Source organism: Salmo salar, chromosome 12 (genome assembly GCF_965601325.2).
Source record: "Salmo salar chromosome 12, fSalSal1, whole genome shotgun sequence".
NCBI classification, from domain to species: Eukaryota; Metazoa; Chordata; class Actinopteri; order Salmoniformes; family Salmonidae; genus Salmo; species Salmo salar.
Genome location: NC_138302.1, coordinates 58297362 through 58312646, shown reverse-complemented (window position 1 = coordinate 58312646; position 15285 = coordinate 58297362). Strand labels below are relative to the sequence as shown.

Genomic DNA, 15285 nt, shown 5'->3' with positions numbered 1-15285 from the left:
TGTCCCAGTAGAGTTCACTTACATAGGTCAGTGGCGCACTAACACTAGTGTGTTGGGAGAGTCCAGGGGTGTAGCTCCCTCCAGTAACCACGAGCACAACCGTTCCTTGATTTTAACTGGCGGCTTTATTCTGTAGTTTTAGTAAGAATTATCACCTTCCGTGAGAACTATAAAGTAAATGAAAATACAGTTAAGCACACTCTTACAACCTTCTTGTCTTACGAGTGACTTATTAGCTTGGTATAACTCTGAAGTGCTTACATACATAAACAGTTTAGCCGGAGTCATAACGGTATCAGATTAAACACATGAATAAAGGAAAAATACCTCATTGGCTGCTTATTACAGAAGGGAAGAAATCAAATACATCACACTTATTATTCCTGGCATGAATTCACGCTTCATCCTTAATTATTATAACGTTACCATCCAAACATTCACACTTCAACCTTTACGAACTACACCCGAAGACATGAAAACTTAACTAACACAGCGCGGGATTGCCTTCACTCCAAAGGTGTGTTGCTACAATAATGATCCCTGTTAGAACAGTTATTAGCCACGTAGTTCTGCTTGTCTTATCATTTCCCCCGCATAGCAAACACGTAAACAATTCAAACAAAAAAACAACGACATAGACTTACAGGTTAATTGTCAGTTACAAGGGGAAAAGGTACCTGGGCTGTGGCCCAGCTGTTGGTGTGCAGAGCAGAGGTTTATGAGAGAGCTCCTCATTCCGCCACTGCTTGCTGAAGACTAAGGCCAGACTGGGCTGGACCGTGCTCTTATACTTATCCCGGTCCCACCTGCCTGTTGGACGGCCTGTTGCAGGTGGGCAGGGTCAAAGGTAGTGATGGGTGGTCAAATGTCAGAATCAGAGGTCACTGGGTGTGGCAAGTAACTGGAGAGCTCCAGAGGTGCAAACAGAGTAGCCTGTCAACAATGGAGTTGGGGGCAGGTAGGCTACTTGTTTCAAGAGTTAGAGAGGGCAGGGAGTTAGTGTTCAAGAGAGAGAATGTAAGGGTTTTCTACATCCAGAACTTTATGAACTCCCCACAGAGCTATGACTCTGACCGCAATGAGACAACCTGATTAAATAATCGTTGAATAACATAGACAGGAAATATGAAAGATACTAGGTACAGTACTTAGAAGGCCTCTCAGGATGTCAGGGGGGAGTTGAGGTTTCTGGATCTACACCTTAGCAATGTTACACCTCCTGCCCTACAGACTGTGTGTGCCCAGAGTCTCCCTGTCAAACAGCACACTTAGCATGGCTGAGATGTAATTTTTGAAGTCCATGATCTCTGAGATCCCCTTGTACAGGTTCCTCTGCACTCTAAGACCCCAGGAGGAAGATGTAGTTAGCATCCTGATAAAGTTCAAGACAAAACAAAAGTGTCCATTCTCAGAGTACATTGCAAAGTTGTTGTGACAGAGACAGACCTTGTTTTATTTTAGAGAGACTTTATTTGCATTGCTGTATTTTATGACCAGCAACAATTGGATATTGTGTATCTCCTTTCATCATAAGTACCACTATCCTGGTTATACCAGACTGTGCTTGCCATTGTTTTAGCTGTGGGTGCAGCATTCATTTTACATTTTAGTCATTTAGCAGACACTCTTACAGTAGTGAAGGCATACATTTCATACATTTTTTTTTTCTTCCCGTACTGGTCCCCTGTGGGAATTGAACCCACAACCCTGGTGTTGCGAACACCATGCTCTACCAACTGAGCCACAAGGGACCATTTGGTTTGGTTTAACCAGGCTAAAGTAACCCTTAAGTAGCCCAAATTTCAGGTTGTCTGTCAGAACCCAGGCAAACTATATACATACATTGCTTGGGAGGATACGTTTAGTGTGCATGTAGCAGCAACTACAATGTGGAATGGCCTGATGTTGTGACCTCACCTCTACCTCCTGTGACACCATCTGTGACACATGAACTGGCAAGTTGGCATAAGAGATGCTCTGTCCCTCACAGCTCTGTGGGATGACAACTTTGTTCACATTGTTCCCCGGCTGCCCCCGGGAGTGGTCAGAACAGTCCTCAGATCATGGGCTGTTTTTCTCATTTGGGTCATCAAGTAGTTAATCTCTGTCAAAGTATTAGAGAAGAGAGTAATACTCGTGAACTTTTGCTTAGACCCGAGGTTCAGACCTTTAGTCTAAAATGGCTAGCTTTTCGCATAGGCAAACCTGACATAAATAGACCCTATGCTAAGTACGACCAGCTGAGCACCTTGATTATATCCGGTAACAAATTCCAAATCAGCCAATTAAAATTATCAACGTAGTTGGATGTGATCAAACACTTTTTCACGAAAGCATCCTTAAAGGAAAATTCCACCCAAAAACTATATTTTGGTATTTGTTTGATTAGTCCATTGCTGACATAGACCCAACATGTTTTGCTAGTCAGCAATCAAGTTTTCAAGTTGCCTTTTGAATTTTTGTGTAACATCAGTAGCCTAGTCAAGGAAGCATTATGCAATATTGGCACACTCCACTTGTTAGACCAAGGGTAACGACAAAGTATCAGATAATAATCAACAACACCCATTTGACCAATCAGAATTGAGTATTTAGTCAAGCCATGTTATAAAGATAGGAAATAGCTCATCAGCAATCCCCCTAATTGATTCATCTTTTTTAGTGCATCTTTGCAAGATAACTGAGTACAATGACCATGGTGTTTCAAATATTTTCAGTATCTGGCATGATGAGAAGTATTTTTTTTTTTTTAAAGTTTAACACTAAAAAAGTATAAAGTTGAATATATCTAGTAAACCCCCCAAAAAGTGTATATTTTGGGCAACTTTGAATACCTTATTGAATAGGATTCAGTACTTCAATTAGAATGAGTGTAGTTTTAAATGTACCTTTCATCTGTTTCAGTTCCCTCTCTGCCAGCTGTCTGCATCTGCACTCATATTTCAGTTCTGCTTGGAGATGATCAATTTTCATCAGGAGAGTTGTGGTGTCGGTTCTCATTCCAGGACTTTGATCATCTTCTTCCCAGAAGGTGATTGGTTCACCCTGAGAGAGAAACAAAGTACAACACCATGGTGTAAAATACAGTACAGTTGAACTAGTACAGTACAGACACAATTAAAGTACATCAGCCATAAAAGGTATTGCACATGGGCAATAATCCTTACTGATACTGCAGGGTGAAAAAGGGGTTAGGGATTCCGTGAAGCAAATTAAATGACATGACATGACTAGCCTAGATTGTAACAGGGTGGTCATCTGCAGTAACTGTTTGTAATTGATCATCAATAAGATAACCTTTCTGTCACGTCCTGACAATAGAAAGCTTTTATTTTCTATGATAGAGTAGGTCAGGGTGTGAGAGGGGGTTTTGTCTAGTTTATTTATGTCTATGTTGGTTCTAGTTAATTTTTTCTATGTTGAGGTTTTTGTTTAGTTTATGTATTTCTATGTGGGGTTCTAGTTTCTGTATTTCTATGTTTTTTTGGGGGGGATGATCACCAATTAGAGGTAGCTGGTCATCGTTGTCTCTAATTGGGGATCATATTTAAGTTGTTGTTTTTCCCACTAGGTTTTGTGGGAGATTATTTTGAGGTAGTATATGTTTCACCTCTTCGTCACGGTTTGTTATTTTGTTTAGTAGTTTATTTGTATGTCTTGCATAGTTTCACAGTTTAAATAAAATGTGGAACGATACCCACACTGCGCCTTGGTCTTCATCATCAGACAGCAGTGACAGAATCTCCCACCACAAAAAGACCAAGCAGCGTGCCCAGGAGAAGCAGGGATCCTGGGCCCGGGAGAAGAGAGTGGAGGACGTCCTGGACCTGGGAGGAGGTAATAGTGGATAGTGCCGGCTCAGCGCTCCTGGTCTCCAGTGCGCCTCCTTGGTCCAGGATATCCTGCGCCAGCTCTACGCAATGTGTCGCCAGTACGCCTTCACAGCCCAGTTCATCTTGTGCCAGCGCCCCGCACTTGCCGGGCTAAACTGAACATCCAGCCAGGACGGGTTGTGCTAGCCTTACGCTCCAGACCTCCAGTGCACCTCCATGGCCCAGTATATCCTGTGCCTGCTCTGCGCACCCGGCCTCCAGTGCGTCTCCCCAGTCCAGTGAGACCTGTTCTGGCTCCATGTAAGAAGCCTCCAGTGATGATCCATGGTCCGAAGCCTCCAGTGATGATCCATGGTCCGAAGCCTCCAGTGATGATCTATGGTCCGAAGCCTCCAGTGATGATCCATGGTTCCGAAGCCTCCAGTGATGATCCATGGTTCCGAAGCCTCCAGTGATGATCCATGGTTCCGAAGCCTCCAGTGATGATCCATGGTTCCGAAGCCTCCAGTGATGATCCATTGTTCCGAAGCCTGTAGTGATGATCCATGGCACGGAGCCTCCAGTGATGATCCATGGCCCGGAGCCTCCAGTGATAATCCATGGCCCGGAGCCTCCAGTGATGATCCATTGTTCCGAAGCCTGTAGTGATGATCCATGGCACGGAGCCTCCAGTGATGATCCATGGCCCGGAGCCTCCAGTGATAATCCATGGCCCGGAGCCTCCAGTGATAATCCATGGCCCGGAGCCTGTAGGGATGATCCATGGCGCGGAGCCTGCAGTGATGATCCATGGCACGGAGCCTCCGGCAGCGGCCGGCAGTCCGGAGCCCCCAGTGGCGGTCCGGAGCCTCCGGCGGCGGTCTGCAGTCCGGAGCCACCGGCAGTGGTCCGCAGTCCGGTGACACAAAAGCGGAGGGATCAGCTGGCGGAGGGGGGGCTACGCCCCGAACCGGAGCGGCCTCCTATGCTGGCGGATAAGCAGGATGAGAGGGTTCTTCGTCCCGCACCAGAACCGCCTCCGATGCAGGAGGATCCGCGGGATGTGAAGGTTCTTCGTCCTGCACCAGAGCCGCCACCGACATTAGACACCCACCCTAACCCTCCCTGTTTTTTGGTTTGTTTCAGGTTTTGGCATTCGGAGTAAATAAATATTGAAGCTGTACATTACTTTCTTCCATCACCTTTTAAATCCATTAGTTTTACATTGGGATTAAATTAAAATTGGTTATTACTACATTGATGATACTGCCTTCTCAGTAGCCATAATGAATAATCTTTGTGGACTCCATATCGTGGGTCGTAATCATGTGAACTCTGCGTTCGCGGTTTTTGGTATTTCCTAATAATTGGACAAATGTGCCTACCTCAAGCAACACATTAAAGATTTTAACACACCAGATTGCTGCTAAAGTTACCCACCCACCCGTATATAAAATGTTAAGACAGTGAGAATCGATACAAACATTTGTAAGTACATAGAAAAGTACTAGCTGGTACTAGCTAGTAGCTAGAGGAAGTGTGTATTTGGTCGCAGTAAGTATTTCAGTGTGTGTTTGATGGCAGTGAGAAAATGGGCTTCTTAAAATAAAACGAGAATTCCAATTATTCTAGGTTTGTGCTTAACATGTAACCTTCCTTTAAAAACATAATTATTTACTTGGTTTAACTGCGTTCTGCAAGAAAAATGTGTCAGGATCACAACTTTTTGAGGAAGGGGGATTTTGCCCCTGCACTGGTGATGGGTCGTTCGTGAACGAGTCAGAGCCGGCTCTTGTAGGTGAACGTTGGGAGCCGGCTCGCATATCAGAAGAGATGAATCTATTTATAAAAAAATAAATGTAAAAAATATATTAATAATTAAAAGATTTTAATGAATAGAATTAACTAATTCAAAGAACGAAAAAAGAAATAAAATAATATAGGCCTAAATGCTCAAGCGCACACATTCGTTCTGACTGTCTACTCAGACTAACAGCCTCACCTGTTGTTCCTGTCAATCAGACACGCGGTGTCAACCAATGAACCAAAGATGCGTGACGGAGGGCCCGAGCCAACTCAATCAGAGTCACACTCTCAGCAGCCAAAGAGAGAGGAAGGACAGCTGTGAAAACAACAGCTGGAAAATGAATTTGGATGCATTTTAATAATGCAGACCATGTTAGAGCACAGTGTAGAATTTGACAAACAAAATCTCATATAAAGCCGGTTCCACTCACAACCTACACCGGCATATGTGAACTGTGCACCCAACTGTGAAGCTAGCTGTAGCGGAGCTTCGAGAAACTAGCGGGCCTGCTAGTGATAGTGGTGGAGCCAGCACCTCCACACGTGGAGACTTATCCACTCCGTCAAGTAGGCCAACTCCGCGACCCACTGCAACGCAGTCTTCTATGGACCAGTTTATGCCAAAGTCTATGTCTGTAGCAAAACAAGGCCAAATTGATATTGCATTGGCTAAAATGATTGCAACCGATTTCCTGCCATTTTCGATCGTGGAGGACAGAGGTTTTATAAATTATTGCAATAGTCTAAATCCAATGTACACAATTGCAAGGAGGAAAACCCTTTCAAATCACTTATTCCACAACTGTACGAGAGCACACAGGCTTCAGTGCGGGAAAGAGTCCAAAAAGCTACTGCAGTTTGCCTTACCACTGACTGCTAGACATCTAGGGTAACCACTTCTTACATGTTGGTTACATGTCACTTCATTGAAGATTTGAAGATACCCACAGCTTACTAAAGTCATGACAGGGAGACTCTGCATAGTGGCCACATCCGTTCCCTCTGAGAGGGTCTTCTCGAAAACGGGACAAAAATAATTACTGAGAGAAGAAACGGCATCAGTCCCTTGAAAGTGAGGCAGCTTGCATTTCTGAATGCAAATCTCTCATAAAAGGAAAATATGGTCAGCATTGCTGTGTGCTGCTGGTTATAACATGGCAATAAAGAAGAGAGAGAAAAGAGGGACCAGTTTAATGTTTTAAGTGGGATGCTGCAGTTTTGCACATTGTTATTTATTTTTCTTTGATATGGTGCAATATTCTATTATTATGTTGTTCAGATTGTATTCTTTTTGAATGGTTACATTTATATGCACTTTGTTTATATACATTAACAAAGTTATACTTTAAATGCACATGTGTAATAGCGTCCTTCTTTTTTACAATTATTTCAATTTGTGGGATGCTGCAGTTTTGCAAATTGTTATTTATTTTTCTTTGATATGGTGCAATATTCTATTATGCTGTTCAGATTGTATTCGTTTTGAATGGTTAGATGTATGTGCATTTTGTTTATATACATTAAAAAGTTATACTTGTAATGCAAATGTTTAATAGCATTCTTTTTCATAACAAACCAATGCATTTTTAAATACATTGTGGTTAAGGTAGAGTATGATTTAATTTAATAATTTAATTAGAATTGTTTTAACACCAATCACAGTCAAACTATCGCAAACTTTTTGACTAGAAAAAATACAAAACATATTTTTTTAAAGAGCCGTTTGGGAGCCAAAAGAGCCGGCTCTTTTTTTATGAGCTGAGCCGAACGAGCCGGCTCACTGAAAAGTGTGTGCCCAGCCCTGCATTCTCAGCCAATGAAATCTGGATTTTAGTTCCTACTTGCTCGATAGTCCAATGAGAGCTCTGTACTTGTGGGCGGGACAAACCGATGCCTCAATATTATCCAATTAATACCTCTATTTTAAAACGTGGGTTTGTGGTATCCATAGTTCGGTTGAATTAGAAGAGCACATGTGGGTTCAATGTTGATTACCGTGGACGAAATGTGTGCCAACTAGTGTAAAGATTGTAACAGTGCCTCATAGTTAGTCAACCTATATAATCTTATCATGTCGTCTTTCTTTATAAAGAAAAAAGGACCGACAAAGGTGTTCAAAACGAAAGGTACGGAGATGACGTTGACTAGCTACACTTACCCTAGCACTTAGTTTGCGATCTATATATTACAATGCTATCTAACACGTAGCTTTCTTTTAATCGTTGATGTTTGTTTGTTTGTGTTGGTGCATTAGAATGATACAGACACAGGAAACAAAATCAAGAAAAAACTAAATTCAAAGCACAATGAAGAAATCTCCAGCGACTCTGAAACAGAAGGGTATGCTCACTTACTCGTAGTGTAGTTGGCTGGCTGGCTAGCTAACTAACTAGCTAAGTTGGCTAACAAACTGATTTCCTTTTAGGCGTATGCGTGGACAAACCATGAGTTGAATCAATCTCTTTATGTAGCCCTTCACTGCACAGAAAAAGGAGGGCCAATGTCGAAGAAGAGTTTGATGAGACCCCACAGGAGAAAAAACTACGATTAGCTAAACTTTACCTCGACCAATTGAGGGATGAGGGTAAGGGAAGAGCTACTGAAAACCTATTATCAATTTCAACAAAGCTCTCCTAAAATGGGTAACGTTAACATTTAATGACATTTCATGAATCTGATGCTTGACTGGTTTGTCTTCGTCATGTCTTATCAACAGAAGAAAAGAAGGCAGAGGAGGAGTCCTTTGAGATGGACCTGATTGCTGGAAGACTTCAAGAAGAAGTGGTAAGTGTAACTAGCTACATCATTGTGTTGCTTGTATAGCCCTAGTAAATGTCACATGAGTTTGAGATAAATAGCAGCAACCATAGTTAACATTTCATTTTTTCCCCCTCAGCTTGAGCAGAAAGGACAGCTCCAACGGATGGTTGCGAAAGATGTGAGCATCTTTGTTTTGGTGTCTCCCATAAAAGCACCCTGTGCATGCCCATCATTCACTCTTTTACTACTTCTAATGAAACTATGTATATATTGCATTCTAAGTGGTATATTATTATGGATATTGGAACATGGTGAGCTATGTGTTTTCTATGGCCCGTAGCGTAAGTTGTCAGTCCTCTTCATGTGTCCCTATGTTGTCATGTTCTCCAGCTCCTGCCACCAGATGTGTCAGAGATTCGTCTGTTGAGGGGCCACAAGCTGCCAGTCACCTGTCTGGTCATCTCTCCTGATGACCAACATGTATTTTCCGCTTCCAAAGACTGCTCCATCATCAAATGTGAGTCTGGAGAATATATTTGTTTACTCTCTAAGCCAAAATAATCAAAAATATGTTTGTTGTACTGAAATAGAATGTTCAAAATCAGTTGCATGTGACCTAGAATGCAACACAGTCAAAGTGAACTTACTCATGCATTCTCCCATTGTCTTCTCTAACTGCAGGGGATGTTGTGAGTGGTGAGAGACTTCATACAATAGCTGGTGGCAGGAAAGGAACAGAGGATCGCCATGTGGGACATACGGCCCATGTCATATGTATGTCTATATCATCGGACGGCATATACCTGGCTACTGGAGACATGAATAAGTTGATCATGATCTGGGAGGCAGCAACATGTAAACACCTGTACAAGTTCACAGGACATAGAGGCCCAGTATCGGTAAAATATACTCCCTTTCACACCTTCCCATATATTCATTTTTTCCATCTGCTTTTATTCTTGCTTTCTCATCCTTTCATATTTACCTTCACAAACGGTGCCATCTCTCCTCCACAGGGCCTATCCTTCAGGAGGGGCACCCATGACTTGTACAGTGCCTCTCATGACCGCTCCATCAAGGTGTGGAACGTGGACGAAAACGCCTATGTGGAAACACTGTAAGTAGCTGAATAGTAATGTCTATGTTTTGGCATGTGATTTGTGTTTGTTTTATTGACCATGTGTCTCCCTAGGTTTGGTCACCAGGATGTGATCACAGGGCTGGACAGTGGGAGTAGGGAGCGCTGTGTGACTGCAGGGGGGAGGGACCGCACTGTGAGGGTGTGGAAGATCGCTGAGGAGTCCCAGCTAGTGTTCCATGGCCATGAGTGAGTCCCCCTGGTCTCCTTCTCTGTGTTAGTCAGTCTCACAAGACTAGTCTTTGTAGGCCTAGTCTTTGTTGGTCTCTGAGAGTGCCTATTATCCTTGTGTGTTAACATACTGGTAATGCTCCTCCCACTCATTTTCGCTCTTTTCTCTCTCAGGTGCTCCATCGACTGTATCCAGCACATTAACGAGGAACACATGATAACAGGCGCTGATGATGGGTAAATGTGGATTTATACTCCACTAGGTGTCGTCGTACTCCACCTCTGTAGCAGTTCTGCAACCGCTTTGTGAGGGAATGGTTCCTTACAAATGTTTTCATTAGTCTAAAAAGCTTTCTCTCGCCCTCCCTCCAGCTCTGTCTCCCTGTGGAGTGTGAACAAGAAGAAGCCCCTTAGCACGGTGAAGGCAGCCCACGGTCGGCATGGCGACTCGGGACTGGAGCAGCCCTACTGGGTAGCGGCCGTGGCAGCTCTGCAGAACTCTGACACTGTAGCCTCAGGTACCAACGGCTGTGAGAGTCACCAGCTTTATAACACGGCTCTACACTGAGTTTACAAAACATTAACTCTTTCCTAATATTGAGTTGTCAGTTAAAACTGTTAGAATTAAATAAGGCCGTTTTTTATCGTTCTGACAGATATAGATATAACTTATATTCAACAGTCAATATACACTGAGTATACCAAACATTAGGAACACCTTCCTAATAGGTGTTACCCCTTTGCCCTCAGAACAAGCTCAATTTGTCGGGGCATGGACTCTACAAGGTGTCAAGCGTTCCACAGGGATGCTGACCCATGTTGACTCCAATACTTCCCACAGTTGTTCCAAGTTGGCTGCATGTCCTTTGGGTGGTGAACCATAGTTGATACACACAGGAAACTGTTGAGTGTAAAAAAATAAACAGCGTTGCAGTTCTTGACACAAACTGGTGCACCTGGCACCAACTTCCATTTGTCTAGCCCATTCACTCTCTGAATGGCACACATACACCATACCATCCATGTCTCAAGGCTTATACAGTTGAAGTCGGAAGTTTACATACACCTTAGCCAAATGCATTTAAACTCAGTTCTTCACAATTCCTGACATTAAATCATAGTAAAAATTCCCTGTCTTAGGTCAGTTAGGAGCACCACTTTTATTTTAAGAATGTGAAATGTCAGAATAATAGTAGCGAATGATTTATTTCAGCTTTATTTATTTCATCACATTCCCAGTGGGTCAGAAGTTTACATACACTCAATTAGTACTTGGTAGCATTGCCTTTAAATTGTTTAACTTGGGTCAAATGTTTTGGGTAGCCTTCCACAAGCTTCCCACAATACGTTTGGTGAATTTTGGCCCATTCCTCCTGACAGAGCTGGTGTAACTGAGTCAGGTTTGTAGGCCTCTTTGCTCGCACATGCTTTTTCTGTTCTGCCCACAAATTTTCTATAGGATTGAGGGTAGGGCTTTGTGATGGCCACTCCAATACCTTCACTTTGTTCTTGAGCCATTTTGCCACAACTTTGGAAGTATTCTTGGGGTCATTGTCCATTTGGAAGACCCATTTGCGACCAAGCTTTAACTTCCTGACTGATGTCTTGAGATGTTGCTTCAATATATCCACATCATTTTCCTGCCTCATGATGTTATCTATTTTGTGACGTGCACAAGTCCCTCCTGCAGCAAAGCACCCCCACAACATGATGCTGCCACCCCTCTGCTTCACGGTTGGGATGGTGTTCTTCGGCTTGCAAGCATCCCCCTTTTTCCTCCAAACATAACAATGGTCATTATGGGCAAACAGTTCTATTTTTGTTTCATCAGACCAATCTTTGTCCCCATGTGCAGTTGCAAACCGTAGTCTGGCTTTTTTATGGCGGTTTTGGAGCAGTGGTTTCTTCCTTGCTGAGCTGCCTTTCGGGTATGTTGATATAGGACTCGTTTTACTGTGGATAAAGATACTTTTTTCCTCCAGCCTCTTCAAGGTCCTTTGCTGTTGTTCTGGGATTGATTTGCACCTTTTGCACCAAAGTACATTCATCTCTAGGAGACAGAACGCGTCTCCTTTCTGAGCGGTATGACGGCTGTGTGATCCCATGGTGTTTATCCTTGCGTACTATTTTTTGTACAGATGAACGTGGTACCTTCAGGCGTTTGGAAATTGCTCCCAAGGATGAACCAGACTTGTGGAGGTGTACAATTTCTTTTTTCTTGAGGTCTTGGCTGATTTCTTTTGATTTTCACATGATGTCAAGCAAAGAGACACCTGAGTTTGAAGGTAGGCCTTGAAATGCATCCACAGGTACACCTCCAATTTACTCAAATGATGTCAATTAGCCTGTCAGACGCTTCTAAAGCCATGACAGTATTTTCTGGAATTTTCCAAGCTGTTTAAAGGCACAGTCAACTTAGTGTTTGCAAACTTCTGACCCACTGGAATTGTGATACAGTGAAATAATCTGTCTGTAAACAATTGTTGGAAAAATGTGTCATGCACAAAGTAGATGTCCTAACCGACTTGCCAAAACTATAGTTTGTTAACAAGAAATTTGTGGAGTGGTTGAAAAACAAGTTTTAATGACTCCAACCTAAGTGTATGTAAACTTCCGACTTCAACTGTAAGTCCTTTAACCTGTCTCCTCCCCTTCATCTACACTGATTTTGAAGTGGATTTAACAAGTGACTTCAGTCAGGGATCATAGCTTTCACCTGGTCAGTCTGTCATGGAAAGAGCCGATGTTCTTAATGTTTTCTACACTCAGTGTATACACCAAGCACTGCAGAACTATTGACACATTGCCTCGGCTGTGAGAGTCCTATTCACCAACCTTACTATACACTGTCATCTATACACACACCCTGTGAGTTATTTATCAACCCGAAACTTCCACCTCCTTGCTATAATGCGTACTGTAAATCTACGCAGTGTGCGTAGGAATATCAGCATGCTCTCTATTAGTGCACACACTCATAGCAGACTTGGACATATATTCGGAGTTGACCGCTAATATTTACTTGTCCAATTTGATGATTCTGTAGTTGATCAACGGTTGTCTCGTCACGCTGCAGGTTCCCACAACTCTAAGGTGCAGCTGTGGAAATGCGGTCAGGGGTTCCGTCATCTGGAGCCTCTTCAGCATCCCTGTGGTAAGCAAGTCCCAGCTACACTGCTCCATACCTAATACACCTTGCGTTGTGTAGCATAACAATATGTGGGTAGCACCATTGGCTATAATTCAAACATTAACCATTGGGCCTATTTATATACGCCTATATGTGTATGAGGAATTGCCTAGTAAGAGTGTTCTGCACTAAAACATCTGTCTTCTCAATACAGCATATTCATTTTCGTGTCTTGTAGAATGGTTTTGTCAACAGTCTAAAGTTCTCCAGTTCTGGGAAGTTCCTGGTGGCAGGAGTAGGACAGGAGCACAGGTAGGTACCCTCCTACTTGCCTGTCATACAGAGATGTAGACCAGAGCAAACTTACTAGCATTATAGACTGACTTGTTGATTGATCATAAACCACACTCTATTGATCATATACTCTAGTGTCTACCCTTTCTTTAAACAAGCCTGTTTTCAGTATTCTGTATGGAAGTAGTTGCAATGAGGACAGGTGTCCACATGGTGGCACTGTTATTTCATGCTCAAATCCTTAGACTGCTTCAGTGGCAGTGATGACATTACCTACTTTCCTTATTACAAGATGAAATGGCTTTTTATATACCGCATAATTTTCCTCAACTTTGTTCATGCATTAGCTCTGTTGTCAACCATCTTTGTTTTTGTTAAAGCGGTTGTTGTTTTCAGGCTTGGTCGATGGTGGAGACTGAAAGAAGCGAAGAACGGACTCTACATTATTCCTCTGAAACGACAACAGCCAGAGCAGGAAGAGGTGAATGGAGAAAATAATGGGGAGTAGCTGATCTGTGTATGCCTTAGAATATAATATGTATGACATTTGATTTTGTAAATGAAATTCTTTCCAGAAATACTATTTGTATTACTGCCTATCAGTTAACTACAGTAAATGGTTTCTGTTAAACAACTCATTCTAATTTAAAACTCACTGAAGTCTTGTGCTCTGTCTGCATCTAATATCAGTCTGTGCTGTTTGGTGCCTGTATTCTCTCAGCTACACAGCTTGTGGACTGTAGATCGAAAAATCCCCTGTGATTTGGTTTTTTGAAAACGAAATTATTTAACAACTTTTGTGTCACCAGAGGTTGAGTTAATACAGGATTCTATGTTCTTCATGCAAAAAAGATAAGCTAAAACACATCTTGCGGCATTTTTGTAATTGCAGATCTAAATTGCTTCAACTTTAGTCAGTTTGCTCCAACTCATGAATGTAAAAGGAGTAGTTTTGTGCTTCAGTTGCATTTCTCCACGGATGAAATTTGCTCTCATTGGATCACCAGCGGGTAATTTCCTCTGGTGTAGTTTTTCTCAGGTAGAAAATTAAAATGCAAGATTAACCACAAGCAAAACATTAAGAAATGTAGCTGGCTACATTCTATCATAAACATTAGACATTTATGGCCATTCATGATTTTTGAAAAAAAATACCTTGCCTTTTCATTGTAAGCTAATTTACTTGTGGCTGCTAACCAAACAGTGTTCCACTTCTGTCATCTGACAAACTATTTTTTGCCGACTGTTGCACTAATGTATTTTGTGTGAAAAACTAGTGGCATGCTCCTTCTCTATTTAATCAAACTCTTTACTTTAAATATAAAATGCAGATGAAATGGTTTAAAATGCATGTTTTGGCATTCTTCCAATCTTAAGTGAAAAGTTTGAACTCTGGAATATAGGTGGTGCACGGACCATAGCTTTGGTGGCCTAGCCGATAGTCCCCACTCCCACCATATGATTTGTTTTTTAAGCCCTTACCATAAAATGCTTACTAACCAACAATGCAGTTCAAGAAATGGTTTAAGAAAATATTTACTAAAAGTATAAAATAAAAGTAACACAAAATAGAGGCTATATACAGGGGGTACTGGTACCGAGTCAATGTGCGTGGATAAAGGTTAGTTGAGATATTTTGTACATGTAGATGGGGGGTAAAGTGACTATGCATAGATCAGCAGTGTAAAAACACAAGGGGGGGGTCAATGTAAATAGTCTGGGTGGCCATTTTGATTAATTGTTCATCGGTGTTGGGGGTAGAAGCTGTTAAGGAGCCTTTTGGACCCTGACTTTTATTTGTGTAAAAAAAAAAAAAAAGGTTTTACGTTTTATTTAACTAGGCATGTCTTGGCGCTCCGATACCGCTTGCTGTCCTGTAGCAGAGAGAAGTCTGACTTGGGTGACTGGTGTCCTTGACAATTTTTTGGGGGGAGCCTTCCTCTGATACCGCCTAGTATATAGGTCCTGGATGGCATGAAGCTTGGCCCCAGTGATATACTGGGCCGTACTCACTACCCTCTAGCGGCTTATGGTCGGATGCCGAGCAGTTGCCATACCAGGTGGTGAGGCAACCGGTCAGGATGTTCTTGATGGTGCGGCTGTCGGACTTTTTGGGGACCCAATCTTTTTGTTTCCTGATGGGGAAAGGTGTTGTCGTGCCCTCTTCACTACTG

The 15285-nt window shown here is 42.5% G+C and overlaps 1 protein-coding gene and 1 non-coding gene across 2 annotated transcripts; one reads left to right on the top strand and one right to left on the bottom strand.

Moving 5' to 3' along the window:
• Positions 1–1678: 1678 nt before the first annotated feature.
• Positions 1679–1752, bottom strand: trnaa-cgc (transfer RNA alanine (anticodon CGC)). The gene has a single exon. It is a non-coding gene; the product is annotated as a tRNA-Ala (tRNA).
• A 2863-nt stretch (positions 1753–4615) lies between these two features.
• Positions 4616–13762, top strand: LOC106565481 (U3 small nucleolar RNA-interacting protein 2-like). Its single transcript, XM_045691518.2, is given in 16 exon segments — positions 4616–4731; positions 7711–7744; positions 7873–7958; positions 8090–8202; positions 8335–8402; positions 8515–8556; positions 8769–8895; positions 9060–9277; positions 9395–9495; positions 9571–9705; positions 9862–9924; positions 10060–10205; positions 12764–12821; positions 12823–12841; positions 13056–13129; positions 13508–13762. Coding segments are annotated over 16 exon segments (1512 nt in total). The 3' UTR covers positions 13620–13762.
• The last annotated feature ends 1523 nt before the right edge of the window (positions 13763–15285 follow it).